The sequence below is a fragment of the Chenopodium quinoa genome, unplaced genomic scaffold (genome assembly GCF_001683475.1).
Source record: "Chenopodium quinoa cultivar QQ74 unplaced genomic scaffold, ASM168347v1, whole genome shotgun sequence".
In the NCBI taxonomy this organism is placed as follows: Eukaryota; Viridiplantae; Streptophyta; class Magnoliopsida; order Caryophyllales; family Amaranthaceae; genus Chenopodium; species Chenopodium quinoa.
In genome coordinates this window covers 2254676-2275729 of record NW_018745410.1, presented here as the reverse complement: position 1 = coordinate 2275729, position 21054 = coordinate 2254676, and the positions used below count along the sequence as shown (strand labels likewise).

Genomic DNA, 21054 nt, shown 5'->3' with positions numbered 1-21054 from the left:
CACCTGCATCTATAGGGTGTAGTTGTTCCCTTATACCCATTTCTTGCAGATCTAATCGAGCCTTATGATGATCTTTTGATTTTCCATGTATGTCTAACAAATTTTCTAGCACATTATCACATACTTTTTTTCAATGTGCATGACATCCAAATGATGACGACACCCACAATCTTTCCAATAAGGTAAAGTGTGGAAGACGGAGGACTTTCTCCATGGACAATCTACATATTTCTTCTTTGGTTGTAACTTTCCAAACTTGTTTTCCCAATTTTCCAACAATCTTAAAATTTGATCCCCTGTTAAAGGATCTGGAGATGTCTTCTCTTCCTTTTCCCCGTTAAAAGACTTCATATCATACCGCCAAGGATGATTTTCATCTAACCATCGACGATGAGCCCAATAGCAGGATTTGTTGCTATTATTCAAGTGAAGATGATCAGTCTCGTAGTGACAATAGGGGCATGCAAACTTCCCTTTGGTGCTCCAACCAGATAGCATAGCATAACCTGGAAAGTCGATGGTCGTTGATTGTAAAGTTGCACGCATCTTAAATGTTTGACGCTTCTGCGCATCATATGTGTCCAACCCATACTCCCACAAATCTTTAAGTTCTTGAACCAATGGTTGAAGGTAGACATCAATGTCATTTCCAGGAGAGGTGGGCCCAGGAATAAGGAGAGATAACATTAAGAATTCTGGTTTCATACACAACCATGATGGTAAGTTGTAATTAATTATAACAACAGGCCATGTACTATGTTGTGTGCTTGGCCCAAGTGAAAAATGAAAGTGAAAAACCACAAGTGAAAAGCTTGCAAATCAGGGAAATTGCCCAGACACTTTACAACTAATTTCTCTAATGCAATGCAAAACATGCCAAATTTACTTCAAGATTTGTGAAAGATCAAAGTCTCATCTACAAAAAGCATATAGAATGCTAAAATCTAACAGCTAAGAATAATAAATTAGAGCCTTAATTCTAAAAGGATGTGGTCAGATCCATAAACTATGATGTCCTGAAACTTATCAAATTCTAGATTATCTGACAATGCATTTCACAATGTAACATGGTCTAAAAATTGAAGAAGTTAGTAACTTTTTTTAATTCAAACCAGCTAAGGGTACATATTGTATCATTGAAACTATGTTCTAATCCACGTTATTTTATTGGATACTTAAGCAAATCATCAAAAAATAACTTAAACAAATCATCTGAATTGAAGATTAATTGTTAAAGGAAAAAATAAAGGATTATCCAAGCCTCTAAAATTGCAATGGAATTCACGAATACCTCAATAAGTAGAACCCAAACACAGAATAACACTCAAATAATCACATCTTCAGAATTCAGTATATCAGTTTAAAGTGTCTTCAATCAAATACACTATTTAACAAGCTCTGCACAATTTGCATGTAATCTCTCTGAACCTATGTTAATGAATAAATGCTTAATTCCTACAATTATACTAATACAGAGTAAATGCTTAATTGATTCCTACATGATTAAATTATTTCAGAGTTCAATTTAAAAAAAAAAAAATGCATGATTTCTTAGATTCTTGAAATTAATGAATAAGCATTTTATATATTCTTGAAATATGATGAATAAATAAACAAAAAAAAAAATTAAAAACCACTCTCGTAAATCAGATAATACCTTAAATTGGAGCATGATTTTGATGATACCCACAACTTCAAGGAAACGAATGATTTCCCTGATGAAATTGCGCTACACGATCAAGGATTCAATTGATTTTTCTGATGAAATTGCGCTAATCAACAAACTAGGTTAGAGAATTTCGTTCCTCCTGTGAAGAGGATGAAATACAACTTTTGATTTTGTTTGGCGGTTTCAGAATCAATTTTGCCCCAATTTTTTTTTTATAATTTCCTTTGGCGCTAATAGTATTAACCTAGCTTTTTTTTTTTTAATTTGGAAAGATAGTATTAACCTAGCTAGATGAATGAAATTTTTTCCCTCAAAATAAAAAAAATAATAAAAAAAAAAGATGAACGAAATTGTTAAACTTATGTTTCAAAAAAAAAAATTGTTAAACTTAGGAATTAACACTACCTTTTTTTAATTGAAATTTTAATCTAAATTATTTTTTTCCCAAAAACACAAGGTAACACCTGTTAATGTTCACAAACTTTAAAAAAAAAATCGGGTGTACAATAATTATTGTACATCCACTATAAAGATAGACTAAATTGATCAAAAGTTACCCCTAAAATAAATAAAATTTACCCTAATATGCATAAAAGTAATCCAATACAAATAAAAATTATTAGTAAAGAATCACATTTTAAATGACTAAAAATCAATTATTAGTGATTGAATGTAATTAAATTACCATTATAAAACTTTTCTTATTGTCTATTTATATAAAAATTGTATTATGTTTAAATTTACCCAAAAAAAGGCAAAAAATTACCCTAAAATTAGTTAAAAGTTACCCTTATACTGCTCGATGTACAGTAATATTAGTGTAAACCGAGTGTATACAAGAGTTTTTTGTTAATGTTACCACAAAATGTTACTTAGTATGAAAGTGTTACTTTATAATGTTACTTATGTTAAAAGTGTTACATTGAGTTTTACATCCTAAAAAAGTGTTACCAAAGTGTTACTTATAAATCTAGTAATCTTTTCTATCAAAAAGTGTTACCAAGACGTGATACATAAAGTCAATTATGTACTAGTGTTGAAAGTAGAGAAGAATAGAATAAGGTATATTAAAAATATTACACTCCAATTGATGTTCATAAATTTGCCCGATAATAATTACTTCAGTATACTTTTTTTTATTTGTTTTTACTTAAAATTTTTTAAATATTTGGCTAGCTTTTAAAATCTAAAACTAATACTAAAGAAGCAATCACTGACATCATCACTCTCTCCAAATTGTACACGTGTTGCTTTCTCATGGAAAATTTTCCGCCAAACTACATTGATGATGTCATTTTAAAAATATTTTTATACTTAATTAATAGGGTTTTGATTTTTGATGAGGAATTTTATGGTTGGTGTGTTTGAATTGAATTGTGATCCTTAAACTTGGTGATCAAAAAGTTTGTATGTTGTTCCCTAAACTACTAATATATATTTGTTTTAACCTATATTAGGGTTAGTAGTTTGAGTTCTAACTGAAGCGATGTTTCTAGGTATTAGATGAATTTGGATCTCAAATCGGCAAGATTTTATTTGGGTGAATTTTGGTTTATAATATAATTTTTTTTTTGAAGTTTAAAAATAAAATCTAATAATGGAGATTAAATCTTATTGCCTAAATTGAGCTAATTCCTCGTACTAACGAATTTCTATTCCTTCAACTTTGAACTTTTTGAATAGTCCACTTTTTGTTTTATTTTTTATTAAGACAAATGCTCCTCAAATTTTCAATTTTGTGGGTTAATATATTTGACTTATTGTCTTTTTTTTGTTTTTTTTTTTTTTTTTTTTTTTTTTTTTTTTTTTTTTTTTGTTGTTGGTAGTATGTTTGAATTTTATAATGTCTTAGAAAATTTTAATACTTATAGAAAATTTTAATACTTATAGAAAATTTAAACAATTATAGAAATTTCACATAAATTTATTATATCCGTGCATTGCACGAAAGCTAATCTATCTATCTATAACTATACTAAAACAGAGGCGCTTAACACAGAAGCTACACGTATCACCTTGGCATTAAAAGTTTTCCCACTCTTTTCCGCTATTCTATAAGTATATTTTTTATACGTATTACGCATAATATATTTTTTTATTCACTAAATCTATTAAAACCTTCTCTTTCTTATACATATTACGCATAATATATTTTTTTTATTTTTTTTGAGGGAAATATTACGCATAATATCAAAAAATATCAAAGTCTGTATATAATATTTTGATCTTATAAATGTTATGCATAATTTTGGAAAGTATATACTACAAAATCATTAATTGATCTTACATAATATTTTTTATCAAATAATATATGGAAAATTTATTGATCCTATATAGAACTTTAAGAACCCATGAAACTGAAATACTCATTTATAAAATATTTTTTGCAAATAAAAAAAAGTTTTATACTCAATTTATTATATCTTTCAATACTAATATAATATTTTGAAACTGCAATACTCCTTTATAGAATATATTTTGTCAAATAAAATATAAAACTCAACTAATTAGGGCTTTTTGTTAGAAACTACCTATTAAAAGTCATTTTTTTTGTGAGAAACTACCTAATTAAAAAAAAAATTGTAAGAAACTACCTATTAAAATGAAAATATTGTAAAAGGTTATCCTTTCACCGAGTTTTCACCGTTGTCTAATTTTTCCGGCGTTGACCACCTACTTGCCAATCACGTGAAGTTTTAAAACCTTTAATTTTCACGCCCCACTAACAATGCCACCTATCATGTGACCGGCCGAGCATGGTCAATGCCGAAGAAATTAGTCAAGACGAAAAATTCGACGAATAATAGCTTTTTTACAACATTATTTGCTTTAATAGGTAGTTTCTTACAACAATTTATTTTAATAGGTAGTTTCTTACAACATTTTTATTAGGTATTTTCTCACAAAAAAATTTCTTTGAAAAGGTAGTTTTTAACAAAAAGTCATATATCTTTCAATACTTATAAAAAGTATAATACTTTATTTTGTTTTGTTTTTTTTTTTCTCAAAAAAATAAAATATTTTTTTGTCAAATAAAATATTTATTTTATTGAGCACGATATTGTTAAGCAGACTATACTATTTTTAGGAACCATCGTCCAACGTTGGTTTATACTTGATTTAAAATTTTACAAAATATTTCTAACTTTCTATTGCACGGGCATTTTTTATTTTCCTTATAGTAGACAATTTTACAAAATGTTTACTTAGAATTACATCTTTCAAAGAAATTTCAATCACGCATGTAAATGTTAAATGAATTGAAATACAAAGTTGCACACGGGTACGAGATCGAGTACATACAACATACATGATATGAGTACGCAATACAGTTGTTTAGAAAATAGAGGATACAGGTACGACAAAAGTATGGTATAATATATTGTTAAAAAATATATTTTATATAATCTTCAATAGTATATGATAGATTTTACTTTATACTCGTAGATTTTAAGAAGATGAAAAAATCATTCAAAATTTCATCAAATTCAATAAATTTCAAGCAAATTTATTATTAAAAAATATTTTTAAAATATAATAAAACTATATATTAAAGTACTCGATATCCATAAGAATACGGGTGCGTATTGCATATCCGATACGGTTACGATGAACATTAGAAGAACTCATGCATCATAGACTGTAAATGTAAATCGAATTGAACCTTAGTTGATTTTGTGGGGTTTGGTGTCTATACCATATATTAAAAGGCGTTCCTAAAGAAGTTAAGATCTATACTATATATTAAAAGGCGTTCCTAAAGAAGTTAAGATGCCACGTGACGCTCTCCTCAAAGCGTGTTCCTAATGAAGTTTAGGTGCCACGTGGCGTTCTCCTCATCTAATCCGATTTTCACTCCATGTCTAAAAATATGGTTCTTACAAGATTTGAACCCACAACCTCAAGTTTAAATTTCAACGTGTTAGCCACTAAGTTATTACCATATTATATGTCATTGAATAAAAATAAAATATTAATAAAGATTTTTGTCATGGAAATAATGCAGTAACTCGGGGCTTCGCCTGGGCCTAACACTAGTTTATACTTTAAAACCGTGCGTCCGTGCAATTACACGAGTGCTATACTAGTCTAGTATTATATTTTAATTTATCTCATGGATTAGCATGGGCGCATACTAGTACGGACTACGGAGTAAAATAAAATAAAATTTAATGAGATTACCTCAGTGCCCCACAAATATCATGTCTCAGTTAGACCAACATCACTCCTGGTATAAAAAATTATACCATTCCTGTCTCTACCACATTCTCACTCCTCCACATCATCTATACCACAATACAATATACTTTATCCAAAAATCATCCCACCCAAGGTATAAAAAAAAGTTTACCACCACACTTTTTCTCTCCTATTTTTTTATTAATAATACACTTAATTTAATTATAATTATATTTCATTTCATTATTGGAAATAACTAATTAATGTTTGTAAAGTGATTAAATAAAATAAGCAATTTACGTAGTAAAAGCGAATTCGAAAAAATATATAAAACTATATCAATATGGGTGTTTATGTGTAAATCTTGAAAAATTATGAACAATGGTAATTTTTTCATAATTTTTAACTTTATAATTTTTTCTTAAAATGCAATTGAAAAAAAAATAAAAATAAAAGATACATGATAACCAGGCCACATGGCGTGACCTGGTTGGTTCATATTTCACATGGATCAAAGCAAATGTTTACCATGAAATAGTACATACTATCAAATGGTATACTTATGTAGTGAAAAATTGCGAGTTTTTGATGAGTTTTTAACCATAGTATAAAATTATATCACTAGTGTTGGTACTCTTATAAGCACTACTCGTATAGTCGTATCATTTCTCAAGTGCATTTTGGCTTGTTGGAAAAGAAACTACTTCGTATAAATGTTTAAGATCCAACACTTTAGTTGAAGTTTGGAGTATATAGTCGTCTTTGTAGAGTAAAGTTGGTTTCTTGATTTTCTGCTGTTTCTTTGGTTGTTCGTTGAATTTGGGGGTTAGGGTTTCCTCGAGATTTTTGAATTGAATTCCAATGGCGACCTTGGTGAGTTCGGCAGGAGCAATGCTGGCTATGCTTAGCGAGAATTCAGTTGCTCTGAAGCTTCATGCTCTCTCTAATCTCAACCTTTACGCTCAATTTCTATGGCCTGAGATCTCTACTAGCATTCCTCTCATGTATTTCTCTTACTCTTTTTCTTTAATTTTAATTCCTTGATAATTAGGGTTCATTGCTTTAGATCTAATAGGGTTTGATTTTTTCTAATTTGATTTTAATTCCTTGTTAATTAGGATTCATCGCTTTATATTCTAGTGTATAACTTGAAATTGTAATTTTTCTTTATGATTTTTGTTATTATTATTTCAGAGAAAGTTTGTATGAAGATGAAGAATTCTCTCAGCGACCATTGGCCGGATTAGTTGTCTCTAAGGTAAATCTTCAATCTTAACTACACCTCGATTTCAATATATTTGCAACAATTTGACCAAAAGATAATTTGAAATGGAGGTAGTAGTTTACTATGCGTGTATTGATGAAGAATTACAAAAATAAATAAATTATTAGGAACATTTCTCGGTAAGTGCAAATCGAATTGAGCTTTTAGCTGGAGTTGGAGATATATATGGTTGCTGCTTTTATTAAATTATTAGGATCTTTCTAGTAAGTGTAAATCAAATTGAGCCTTTAGCGGGAATTTGGAGATATATCTTGTTGCTGCTTTTATTAAATTAATTTGGAACATTTCTAGTAATCGTAAATCGAATTGAGCCTTTAGCTAGAGTTTGGAGATGTATGTGGTTGCTACATTTATTAAAGTATTCGGAGCATTTCTAGTAAGTGTCCATCAAATTGAGCCTTTAGCTGGAGTTTTTCTTTACTAAACAATGTGATAACTCGCTAATGTTTGCTCTCTTTGCAGGTTTTCTATTATTTGGGTGAACTGAATGATTCTTTGGCATATGCACTGGGAGCTGGGACATTATTTGATGTTTCTGAGGATTCTGATTATGTTAGGACCCTTCTCGGTAATTATGCTTCTCTTATATGTAGTAATGATTCTTGGTGACAAATAGCTTTCAGTAAATCAAAAAATGTTGTTGGAGATTGCTGGAACTTGACTAGCCCTTGATTAACGCTATTTTCTTTTTCATTCTTTCAGACAAAGCCATTGATGAGTATGCTAGTCTTAGAAATAAAGCAGCAGAGTCGAAGGAAGAAGCTGTCAACATTGACCCCAGGCTAGAGGCAATTGTGGAGAGAATGTTGGAGAAGTATGAATTTTCCTTTTTGTGCATATTATACTCTATGCTTCTGTGGTTTACTGTTTCTTATTAAATGTACTTTTTTTTAATTAGGTGCATTTTAGATGGAAGGTATCAGCAAGCTATGGGAATGGCAATTGAGTGCCGACGATTAGATAAACTTGAGGAGGCTATAATGAGGAGTGATAATGCTCCTGGAAGTCTGTCATACTGCATTAATGTTTCTCATTCCTATGTTAGTCGCAGAGAATATCGGCAGGAGGTGATAATTTTTTCATGCTTGTCATACAAACTGGGAATTTAGCATATTAGATAGTGCTTTATGAACTTGTTACTGTTTTTCATTTTATGCTCTGCATGGAATGGTGACTAGGATTGTCATAATGGGGCCAGTTAATACATCTTTCTTGCTCCATTGTCTGTTGTACCGTGCCATCCTGTATAATGGTTTGAAAATTCTGGCTATTGAGAAGACTAGAGAAACAACTAATTTTACAGAATCATAGCGCCCCTGCCTCTTGTGCAGAAACAAGGAAAGGTGTTAAAGCTGCAAACTATGGTGATTACCATATGTATAGGGTTCTTAAATCTTACTTTGTCTGGATTATGAATAATTAGAATTGTTGCCATGGGTCGTAATTGTTATTTTTGGAAATAGCTTTAGATAAATGACATGTAGCACTGTTTTTCTTTTTTAATCACATTTTTTCTTTATAGGTATTAGTATGACATAGTCTTATACTTTTATAGGATTGATTTGACAAAGTTTGAATCTGCATGTATTTTTGTGTGATACAATGTTACACTGCTACATAAGAACACATTCTTGATCACCACTGCTCCTGTTCCTTTTGCGGGTGAGGTGGGGTGGGAAAGTAAACACTTCTTTTATTATAGATATTTCTTGCAGAAAATAGATAATTGTACATGATCAATTTTTATGTAGCATGACAATTTATAACTCAGCCCATGCTCTTGTTCTTAAGGTTGTGGTCATACTTTTGTTTTCACTTTGAAGTTTTCAGCCTCCCTAGTTCCTTCCCCTTCCATTTTGCTGTCCATCTCAACTCCCTCTTCCCCCCTCACTTGAATAGGAATATATTGATTATTCCAATATAAGAGCTTTCCAAGTTTTCAGTACAAAACACTACCAAAGAAGATGTCACCTTTGAATCACCTTCTCTTGCACTGTCATTAAATTTTACCGTATTTTAGATCTTTTAAGACAGAAAACTTCAAGGGAACAAGAAATCTCTACTCTTTTCTTTGCTTAAAAATCCACATAAAAAGCAGACTTGTTACCATTGCATGCATAACTAATGTGACAAGCCTGTTTCTTGTTTTAGCATATCTGTCTAAATGCTATCCAGCAGGTTTGCATGATTAAAAAAAAAAAAAATAATTCATAGAGATACTTTTTTCGTAATCAGTAAAAACAAAATATTAGTAGTTGACACATTTTAACTTTTGACACTATTCAAATACTCTACTTTGACTAGCTTATGTGATTTATAGGTAAAAAAAACATGGGCACGAGGGATCTTGTTAGATTCCTTTTAATCTGTATTCCAGTCCCTTATTTAATAGGGTTTTTCGTGTAAAGTTGCAGAAAGATTTTTTTTTTTTTTTTTTTTTTTTTTTTTTTTTTTTTTTTTGCAACTTAACATGTGTCAATGGGCATACGTTAGGAAAACTGATATTAGAGAATAAGTAGGATTATTAAAAGCATTCATTAATTGTCAAAAATGATCATGTTACTTAAAATAAAAAAATATCCTATTCAACCCATATGAAGTGGACCCTCCACTCTCTTCCTCTTCTTCTCACACTCTCACCTTATTAAGTTCCTTAATATGCATGCCAAAGTTTAAAGGAAAATATTTCGTGGAGGGAGCTGTTCATTTTACTTTTACTTTTGAGTATTTTCTTTATAAAGATGTATAAAGCACGTGAATATACTTAATATCACGTGTCAATGTGTCATGTATATGATTTTGGCTTTGGGCCTTCTATTTTTTTTTGGTACCAATTATATTTTTTTTTGACAACAGTACCAATGATAATTATTACGGAGTACCATTTTTTGTTATATACCCTTTTATATTAATTAATTATTATTACTATCTATTTTTATTATCTAAAAAATTTCCTAACACTATATACCAGCCATGTCCAAAAAATTAGTCAAGACACCCTTTTAACTGTATCCCGTATTGGTTAATTTTTGAATCGGAGGATTGGATCCTCTGATCCAGACTTGGGTATGACACCCAAACTGGAGTCTGTGCAACGTCGCGGAGTAGTAATGAACCACAATCTTTCTAATCAGAACTGTCATGCTTCATGATTATTAGATATATTATGCATTTTTTCCTTTTACTATTATATTATGGATTTCTGAGCCTGCGTGGTTTTGCATTACAACAGAATTACAATGTTAATTGTGGAATTACATTCTTCAGATATGGCTTCCTTTGCTATGACATGGGTTGTTTTTTAAATAGAATTTGAAAATATGTAGTGGTATACCATGTTGATTGGTATCTCATTTCCTTAGGTTACCTGTTTTTGCATGCTCTCTTCTATATTAAAGTTAGTCTAATGGGTATTGTGTGCTAAATTTTTCTGTGACATCCTGCATCTTTAGTAATAGTTTTACGGTTAGCATACGATTGGATACCTATTATAAAATGTAAATTTACTTGCATTATTTTCAAAGTTAGCATATGATTGGATACTCATTTTGTCTTGTTTAAACCTCATGGTTGGTTCCTGGTATAGAAACTGTCCATGTGGTTAGCATCCTCTTCCAGACACTAGAAAATATTGCTTGCTGATATTGATATCAGGAAATACCGCATGTTGGGGAAACAAAGAGTTGGGGGGAAGGGGACCACATCTATCTTATGCTTGTATATATTAACCTCTTTTGCCTTTTCAGGTGCTTCGTCTGCTTGTTAGAGTGTATCAGAAGTTGCCGTCCCCAGATTATTTGAGCATTTGTCAGTGTCTTATGTTTTTGGATCAACCAGAAGTTGTTGCCGGCATTCTGGAAAAGCTTCTCCGTGCAGAGAATTTGGAAGATACTTTGCTTTCTTTCCAAATAGCTTTTGATCTTGTTGAAAATGAGCATCAGGCTTTTCTGTTAAACGTGAGGGATCGTCTTTCAAAGCCAAAATTATCTTCTCCAGAGGTGCCCATATCCAGGGAACCAGAGCCCTCTCAGACTGAAAATACTACTGCTTCTGAGGATGTGCAAATGGATGAAGGGACACGAGTCTCAGAATCAGTTGTGAGTGAAATGGATCCTGTTGAAGCTAGGTATGCTGAAAGATTGACCAAAATTAAAGGGATATTGTCTGGGGAGACTTCCATCCAGCTGACTCTGCAGTTTCTATATAGTCACAACAAGTAAGACATTTTCTATACTGTTCAATGCATTAATGTATTATCTTTTGTTCTACTTTTAATATCTCTCTTTATTTTTTTTATTTCTTGGGATTTAGGTCAGACCTCCTGATTCTCAAGACCATAAAGCAGTCTGTTGAGATGAGAAATAGTGTTTGTCACAGTGCAACCATATATGCGAATGCAATTATGCATGCTGGTACTACAGTGGATACCTTTCTAAGGGAGAATTTGGTAATTTTTTCTGCTCTTAGCTGAAACTTGACCTGAACAAGTTCAATCCTTCCCCTCCCCACTCCATTCATTTCTTGGCTATGTCAAGTTAATTTAGCAATCCTTATTTACAAAACAGTTCGCCTGTAATATTGACCAAAGCATATTCCCTCAATCTTTACCCAATAGGCAATGGCAGTTGGTTGCAAAAATTGGAAAGTGTTGTACTCTTAACTGTTTTTTACTTTATTTGTCAGGACTGGCTAAGCAGGGCCACTAACTGGGCCAAGTTCAGTGCAACTGCTGGATTAGGTGTTATTCACAGAGGCCACTTGCAACAGGGCCGGTCACTAATGGCGCCTTACTTGCCACAGGGTGGGGCTGGAGGTGGTGGTAGTCCATACTCTGAAGGTGGAGCACTGTATGCTCTTGGTTTGATTCATGCTAACCATGGGGAGGGTATCAAACAATTCCTTCTTGATAGCCTACGCAGTACTAATGTTGAGGTGTGGTGTTTTGTTCGATGAAAGTGTAATTATCTTTCCGCTTAGTATATTTTGATTAAATACACTAAATTTGTGTATAAATCTTGTTATTGCAGGTCATACAGCATGGTGCCTGCTTAGGGTTAGGATTAGCAGCTCTTGGAACAGCCAATGAAGATATATTTGAGGACATAAAAAATGTGCTCTATACAGATAGCGCTGTTGCTGGTGAAGCTGCTGGCATCAGCATGGGATTGCTTATGGTTGGTACAGCTAGTGAGAAGGCTGGTGAGATGCTTGCTTATGCACATGAAACTCAGCATGAGAAGATAATTAGGTAAAGCTAGATGTATCATCTGTTGTATTATTTTGTTATCATCCCTGTTTTCTCATATGATTACTTGGCATTATCAGGGGATTGGCGTTAGGTATAGCTCTTACGGTTTATGGAAGAGAGGAGGAAGCAGACACACTTATTGAGCAAATGACTCGCGACCAAGATCCTATAATACGTTATGGTGGTATGTATGCATTGGCTTTGGCTTACAGTGGAACATCAAATAACAAGGCCATCCGACAGCTGCTACACTTTGCAGTGTCAGATGTGAGTGATGATGTTAGGCGAACTGCAGTCTTGGCTCTTGGTTTTGTCTTGTATTCTGAACCAGAACAGGTTGGTTTTACCTTATTGTCTTGATTCTTTGTTTTAGATAAGAAAGAAACTGCTATAAAAAGGTATAACGATAGAGGATTAAAACTACTGAGAGGAGCATTGTAAAGACATGTATCAAGTCAGTCATGTTGATGTTGGGTAACATTTATAGGATTAGCTCCAAAGAGCAGTAAAGTGGACCACTTTTATTCATATTCTAGCCCTCTGTACTCTTCTGTCTAAATGTTCTACATGCAAAACATAAAAAATAACTTAGCAAGTTGGCCCTGTAAAGGTCCTTCCTTTCCTACTAATCCCAAGAATAAGATAATCAATTTGCAAAGCTACAAAGTCCAGGATATTTAGTATTTATTATTTCTCCGTTCCTTATTCCACACCTTAAGCTTATACCAGTCTGTTTTAATTCTTTTTATAAATCTAAAATTCTACTTTTTTTATTTATTATTATTTTTTTTTTTATGTATTCTAGATCCTTAATATTCAAATGCTATACATACTTGACCTAGTGTATAAATAAAATTTTGCATCAATTTTTTCGATGGTTCATATTAATGAATAGGTAGTCTTGAATATCTTGGGGATTGAAGTGTAGTATATTATAATCATGCAGATTTAAGTACTTCATGGTGTTTTGGTCTATCTGGTATTCTGGTAGCTGTTGTTTTCTGTTAAAATTTACACTTGAGTGGTTTTATCTCGACAGACACCTCGTATTGTGTCCCTGCTCTCCGAGTCCTACAATCCACATGTTCGATACGGTGCAGCCTTGGCAGTTGGCATTTCTTGTGCCGGCACTGGTCTGAGCGAGGCCATATCTTTGTTAGAGCCCTTGACATCGGATGTCGTTGATTTTGTCCGGCAAGGTGCCCTGATTGCTATGGCCATGGTTATGGTTCAGATTACTGAAGCTATGGATTCTCGGGTTGGAACATTTAGGTAATAATTGTATCCATCAGCTATTCAGCTCTTTTTATTGTCCTTTTCTCTTAGTTTCATTTCCGTTATCATATATTATTCTTTTTTAGGCGGCAATTGGAGAAGATAATTCTTGACAAGCATGAAGATACCATGAGCAAAATGGGAGCTATTTTGGCGTCTGGGATTCTTGATGCAGGTGGAAGGAATGTAACAATTAGGCTGCTCTCTAAGTCAAAACATGATAAAATTACTGCGGTGGTTGGTCTGGCTGTTTTTAGCCAGTTTTGGTACTGGTATCCTCTCATATATTTCATAAGCTTGTCATTCTCCCCTACAGCTTTTGTTGGGCTGAACTATGATTTGAAAGTTCCAAAGTTTGAGTTTTTGTCTCATGCAAAACCCTCGTTGTTTGAGTATCCAAAGCCAACATCTGTGCCCACCACTACATCGGCAGTGAAACTCCCCACTGCTGTATTATCAACGTCAGCAAAGGCCAAAGCTAGAGCAAAAAAGGAGACAGAGTTGAAAGAGAAGGCTGTTGGGTCAGAGCCCTCAGCTTCTACGTCTGCCGCTGGAAAAGGAAAGTCGTCTACAGAGAAGGGAGACTCTATGCTGGTATGCCAAGCTCCACACTTCATTAATGTTTATATTTCCAGGTTACTGGATCATCTGACGTGGTTTGTTTCTTTGCAATTGGCAGGTTGATAATGTACCAGAAAAAAAGGTTGAGCCTGAACCTTCTTTTGAAACCTTAACTAATCCTGCTAGGGTGGTTCCTGCTCAAGAGAAATTCATCAAGTTTTTAGAGGGAAGCAGATATATGCCTGTGAAGTTGGCTGCCTCTGGTTTTGTCCTGCTGAAAGATTTGCGTCCTGAGGAGCCGGAGGTATTGTCTCTTACAGATGCACCTGCTTCTGCAGCAACAAATGCTGCTGCTGGGTCCACTGCACCAGTGCAACAGGGAACTGTGGCTGCCATGGCTGTTGATGAGGAACCTCAACCCCCACAGCCTTTTGAGTACACATCATAATTTCTCTGTTCAAGTGTGACGTGGTTCATGTGGCATTGTACCTTGTTATTGTGCCGTGAGTTTGGTGCAGAAGTTCACAAACTGAGCTGTTGATTTGAGCACATTAGGCGGAAGTATTGGCAAAGTGTTTTTCCGCTGTCGATATTGCTTTTGTGCTTACAATACTGTCAAACGATATGAATTGAGGAACTTCTATTGACTGGAAATTGTACTTTTCCCTAGTTTGATCTCTCAATTGCATTCAAGTTGCCTGTGGTAGGGGCAACAGAGTCCCTGCAAAGTACCCTTTAATCAACCCTCCTCCCAGGAACTTTTTGCAACTCTTTTCTATTAAAACACCACTCTGTGGGTGTTGCCTAGCTTTAAAATTCTGGTATGACTGCATGACTTGTTTTTGTACTTTATGATTCTAGTAATTTCACTTTTGTAAGTTGTCTACTAAAAGTTTGTCAAATATAGTATAGGTCAAGTGATATGACATTTTCATTTTAGGAATTTATATAAGAATTATCATTTTTTACAGCCACTTACGCAAGTAGTAAAGGGGTGTGGGATCAATCTAACAATCCAATGGATAAACCTAAAGTAAAAAAAAAAAACATGTTCCGCGACATAGTGAAAAATGAGGAGTCTGAGCGGATCCCCCCATACTGCAGTTAGTTGTAGGGCCAGGGGTGAGCACAACTAGGTACCTGGTTCAAAATTAAATTTTTGTCTCGATGGCTAAGGTCGTGCCCAACAAATGAACATTTACTAGAAAAAAAAGATCATTTACTAGAAAAAAAAAAGAACATTTATTTATGAATATTGCATTATATAAAAAGACTATGAAACTAAAAAAAAAAAAACAAATTATACATTTATAACCGAACATTTCTTTTTAACAAAATAAGAAATATTATATTACGTTATGGAGTTCAAATAGTGACCCAAAAAAGTCTGCCATGTCGCTAGTTAAGTAAAATTAGCAAACATGAAGACCACCTAAAGGAACCAAACTAAAGCAACTGGAGTTAAATAAAACTAGTGCTTAAAGAGGGGGCCTAGGTGAGACCCATGAAGAGTAGCATCATCAAAGTTATTAAAATCGGGATTCTTTAAATGAAAGGGGCTATCAGAATCGAATCGTAAATCAAATCGTAGAATTGTAAGATTCTACCGACATGAATAATCAAGACGTCAAATATAAATTTAATTAAATATATTGAAATTATGAGTTTGAAACCTAATTATTGATAGATAATAGTTATTTAACCATTAAGCAATCAATACTTGACAATATATATTTATAAAAACCTATATAAACATGTTTTTTACTTGTAAGGATTTCGCTAGTTCTGAAAAAATATGTAAAATCGAATAGAATCGTAAATCAAATCGTAAGATATACATGAATCGTAAAATCGTAAGATTTTAAGATTTAAATCGGGATTTTAATAACAATGAGCATCATTATCATCAGTTTGCAGCAGCGTTGCCATGGATAATGTAATAATTCGTATTTTTATATGTATTTTATTTTAAATAAGTTTTTTGTGAGGTATTTAAATAATTTGAAATTAATTCTTTATGGAATTTTAATTATTTATTTTAAATAAGTTTGGAAATATTTTATAAAGGAAAGCATTATTTAATTAATTATTTATTAAGTTGGGATTTAATTTAGGAAAGTTTTATTTTAGTAAAGTTTTATTAGGAAAGGGATAAGGAAAGATTAAAAAGGGAAAGTTTAGGTAAGAAGGGTTTCTAGAGAAAGGGGTATAAATTCCCCTTTTTTGGCACTCACCACCGCCGACCACCACCACCACAGGTGGGCCGCTTGCCGCAGCCAGCTGCGATGCCGTGGCTGCTGTCCGACCTCCCTTTTCGAAAAAAATATATTCTTTTTTATTGTTCTTTTGTTTAATCCTAGATCTAATTATAAATTATGAGTTTTGTGATGATTTTATGATGATTGATTTTAAGTATGTGTAGGCGTCATTTGAAGTGCGCCTACATTAAGCATGTGTGAATATGCTTGGCACTCATAGGAAGTGAGAATTGACATATACGATTAGGGACAAGGAAAGTAGGGAGCCGCCAACAAGTTTTTAAGGAACTTAAAAACCGTTCACGGATCATAAAAAGGCAACCACGCTAAAGGGACAACGATAGGCAACAACGATTGACTCGCGAAGGTTACAACCCATTCATAATCCATGAGATTACTAACTCCATATGGTTCGGAACCACTAAAGGAGGGTCGGGGATGATGGTACGAAGTGAGTCATGGAGTCACATTCGCCTATATTGGTCTCTACTCGATTCTTATAGTGAAAAGTGATTCCTGCGATCTCAAAGGCATGCAAACAAAGATTCAATTTGCTTCAAACTATTATTGTGCTAAATTGGTTGAATATTAATGCAACATATAATTCTAAAATATTGTTATCACTTTAATTAACAACAAGATTAAAAAGGAACGTATACCGGTTGTCCAAATTATCTTATTAGGGGTGATTTTCAATTACATATTCCCTTTAACATGCAATATGGTGATCATAAAAAATAATAGTATAAACATTAATATTAAAAGCAATTTCACAATAAATTGTTAGTCAAATCAAATAATAAAATAACCTAATCATGATGCTAGCAATATTAAAATAAAATAAGAGTAATTAAATTAGTTAATTACTCACATTCCGCGCGTTCCTTTAAATTGCCACATCATGAATAAACTGTTAATAACTTCAATAAAAAATATAAATCAAATGAAAATTAAATTAAATAAATGTAGATTTGATTTGGTCCAAGCCCTCAGTTATTTGTACCTTTCACGCCTTGGTTTAAGGACGGAACCTCGGGTTAAGTATAGACTCTTTGGAGTGCTTAGGGGAAGAATGATGTAATTAGGAATATAGGTTTGAGGCTTAAAATATGAGAGAAAGAGAAGAGAACGATTTTTGGTGTAAAAGAGAGAAAGAGAGAAGGATTTGATGATCAAGCTTGTTGATGATTGAAAAAGGGGAGAAATGACCTCTATTTATAAGGAAAAAGAAGGGTTGAAGAATCAAAATAAGATAAGAATTCGAATCGGATAAAACTCTTGCGATAGACAACAGTTTTTGTGGTTTTTGTTTTTATCATATCTTTTGATCCAGAAATTGGAATAAGATAAATAATATGTCATTAGAAAGCTGTTGAAGTCTACTTTATAACCCAATTAAAATCATTTTCAGAATAAAAAATATGGCCTAAATAGTGAGACGGTGTCAATTTTGGATAGAGTTTGATATATTATTCATATCTTTTCCGTTATAGCTCGGAATTGATATTATAATATATCATTGGAAATATAATTTCAAGATATATCCAACCATCTAATATTTGGATAAAAAATATGATGCACGAAAATAATATCTGTCTATCTTTGAACATCTTTCAATTCGGATAGAATTAGGACTTTTAAAAAGAAAAGTTTTATTCAATTTCAAACTCTTTAATCTTATCTTTTCAAATAGGATAATTAAGATATTTTAGAAACTTATAGAAGCTTCCAATTAATACTAATTGGTTTAGGAAAGAGATTAAATAATTTGGACCCTCCACATGATCATTGGGTCGTAGGTAAGGTGGGCTTAGGTTCGGTTTGGACTCAGTTTAATATTTTGGTCATAACTTATTCGTTATAACTCGGATTTGGGCTTATAATATATAGTTGGAAAGTTATTTTGAATCCCCATCCAATTATTAAATCATTGGACCCATATTATGGACCAAAATAAACTGGATTAAACGTTTTTTATAAAAAGGACACGAAATGAATGGTTTTAAAGGACACGAAATAAATTATTTTGGGTTTAAAGGCACGAAAAGAGGAAAATAAGTTATGGTTTGGGGAAATGGGCTAGGAGTTGGTTTGGTTTATGAAATGGAAATATGGATATAAGAACTCCAAGATTAAATACTCAACCTGACCAATAATGGCAGTGAAAGATTGTTCATCATCGGGTTTGGTTTTGGGGAGACATTTTTAGGTGTCTACAGAAGCCCCCACTTTGGCTGAGTTTGTAGAAACGTCAGTTTCGAAAACGATAGTCAAAGTAGTCGATAGGGATGGAGAATGATTTGAGACGTTCTGCGATCCCAAATCACTCTTTATACGCCGATACCTATAGCTACAAAAAAATGTTAGTTCCACAGATAAAAGAGTAAAGGAATAGAATGCTTATCTGACACCAGTGTATCGGTGACAAATGAGCTTGGTAGCTTCCTATTCTTGAAGGAATCCACCGAATGACGTTCTGAGGAAAGTCGACTGATGAGTTTGGTAGCTTTCTAAGCCTGAAGAATCCTACCGGATAATACTTTCCATGCCTGAGGAAAGTTGACATATGAATTTGGTGCTTTTCTATGCTTGAAGAAATTCACCGATAATACTTTCCATGCTTGAGGAAAGCAGACAGAATAATTTGGCGGTTTTTCTATACTTGAAGAAATCCACCGATAATACTTTCCATGCTTAAAGAATGTCGACTTGGCGTTTTTCTATACTTGAAGAAAGAATCCACCGATAATGCTTTCCATGCTTGAGGAAAGACTTGTCTGACGATGAGATTACAAGTATCTGTGTATCGAAAACCTTGCGCCATGAAACGATGGTGGTTCGATTGTCCCCGAATGTGGCTGTAAATGGTTCACTTGTCCCCGAACGTGGGATGTAGATGGTCCGCTTGTCCCCGGACGTGGGCTGTAGATGGTTCGCTTGTCCCCGAACGTGGGCTGTAAATGGTTCGCTTATCCCCGAACGTGGGCTGTAAATGGGTCGCTTATCCTCAAACATGGGCTGTAAATGGTTCGCTTATCCCCGAACGTGGGCTGTAGATGGTCCGCTTGTCCCCGGACGTGGGCAGTAATTGAGACATGCAAAACAAAATTTGCTAAGGGACTCGTATAGACTATGATTGACTTGACCAAATGAATTGACCAAGCCTGACATGACATGTGTATAACTTGTGGTTGTGTGTGTATATGGTGTGTGTGTGCAAACACTAGTAACAGAAAATGCAAAAGCAAAAATTTTCCGTCATTTTTGTCATGAGACGAGTAGAAGGTACTGACTTTCTCCCGAAAAAGAAAGACGTGAAAAATGAAGTTTTGTTTTCGAACTTCCCTTGATAAAAATTTTAAAAAAGTTTTTGAACTTCCCCAAAAGAAAATAATGAAAAATGGAAGAAGTTTTGAACTTCCTCCTTAAGCAAGAAGAAATGAATCGTATGGATTGAATTGCTTGTCTTGAAAATAATGTATGCATGATGAATGTTCTTAGGCCAGGAGGCTAAGGACAATTACATCATGTGACACGATAGATGAATGAACTTAGGTCATGGAGCTAAGCATCATGTATGGTGTAAAGAAGCGATCTTGAACGTCACTTAGGTCTGGAAGCTAAGCACGTATATAGATGAAATAATTGATGAGTATTGCATATTAATGAATGTTTATTAGGTCAAGGAGCTAAGCATGATATGCGTTGTATTAAAAAATATATAAATGTTGCTTAGCACATTATGCGATGCGTGAAACAATGTACATTGCTCAGGTCAGGAAGCGAAGCAAGTATAATGTTTCTTCTAATGAATGTTGTCTTGAAAGATGATGAAACATGCACAGTGTTGAAACAAGGTTTCATGAAAAAGGGTTCCTAAGGGAAAGATGATATGGATGTGTGAGTGAAGTGTGTGCATGTGATACTAAGGCTGGCTGCAAGGGTTATGGTGATGGAAATATATGTGAGAAGAGTCAAAGATGATGACTCTTTACGCTGTGTAGGCTAAATGATGTGGGTTCAAGCCCCCAAGTCTAGCTCTAGATGAATAAGGTCATAGGGATAAGCATTGGATATTCTTTGACTCGATCATGCATATGAATGTGGCCGCACCTCAATGTGAGGTTGCCTACGTATCCGTTAGGAATCAAGCCGAACGTAGCTTGATAGGCTTATCGCGTACCTAACAAAAATAACCTAACTATTCCTTCTAACTGTGTAGTAGGGCAAGTAAGGATCGAATCCCAAGAGACTATGGTTCATTCAATTAATCAGACTCAATTAATCACTAAGCACGTCACCAATCAATAATGGATGATAATAATCAACTAATATATTAAATAACACAATTAACTAGAGGAAATATTAATCAATAAACTAAAGCATCTAAGATCAAGCATTACCACGATTATGATTGATAAACTAATAAATCTACCCCCAATATATAAATCAATTGACAAGAAGAAAAGCAATCCCTAATAATAATACCAAAGGTCTCTTCCAAGTTATCAATGGCTTCCCAAATTAACTATCAAGCCTACTTCCGTGGAATCAAGCGAATAAGGGACATTAAACACCA

At 33.4% G+C, this 21054-nt stretch overlaps 1 protein-coding gene across 1 annotated transcript; it reads left to right on the top strand.

The window, feature by feature from the left end:
- Positions 1 to 6531: 6531 nt before the first annotated feature.
- On the top strand, positions 6532 to 15187 carry LOC110713165 (26S proteasome non-ATPase regulatory subunit 1 homolog A-like). Its single transcript, XM_021891633.1, has 13 exons — positions 6532 to 6852; positions 7043 to 7106; positions 7596 to 7701; positions 7836 to 7947; positions 8032 to 8200; positions 10880 to 11349; positions 11445 to 11580; positions 11817 to 12065; positions 12161 to 12381; positions 12459 to 12717; positions 13421 to 13653; positions 13743 to 14250; positions 14336 to 15187. Exons 1-13 carry the CDS (start codon positions 6710 to 6712, stop codon positions 14663 to 14665), a joined length of 3000 nt encoding a protein of 999 aa, XP_021747325.1. The 5' UTR covers positions 6532 to 6709; the 3' UTR covers positions 14666 to 15187.
- The last annotated feature ends 5867 nt before the right edge of the window (positions 15188 to 21054 follow it).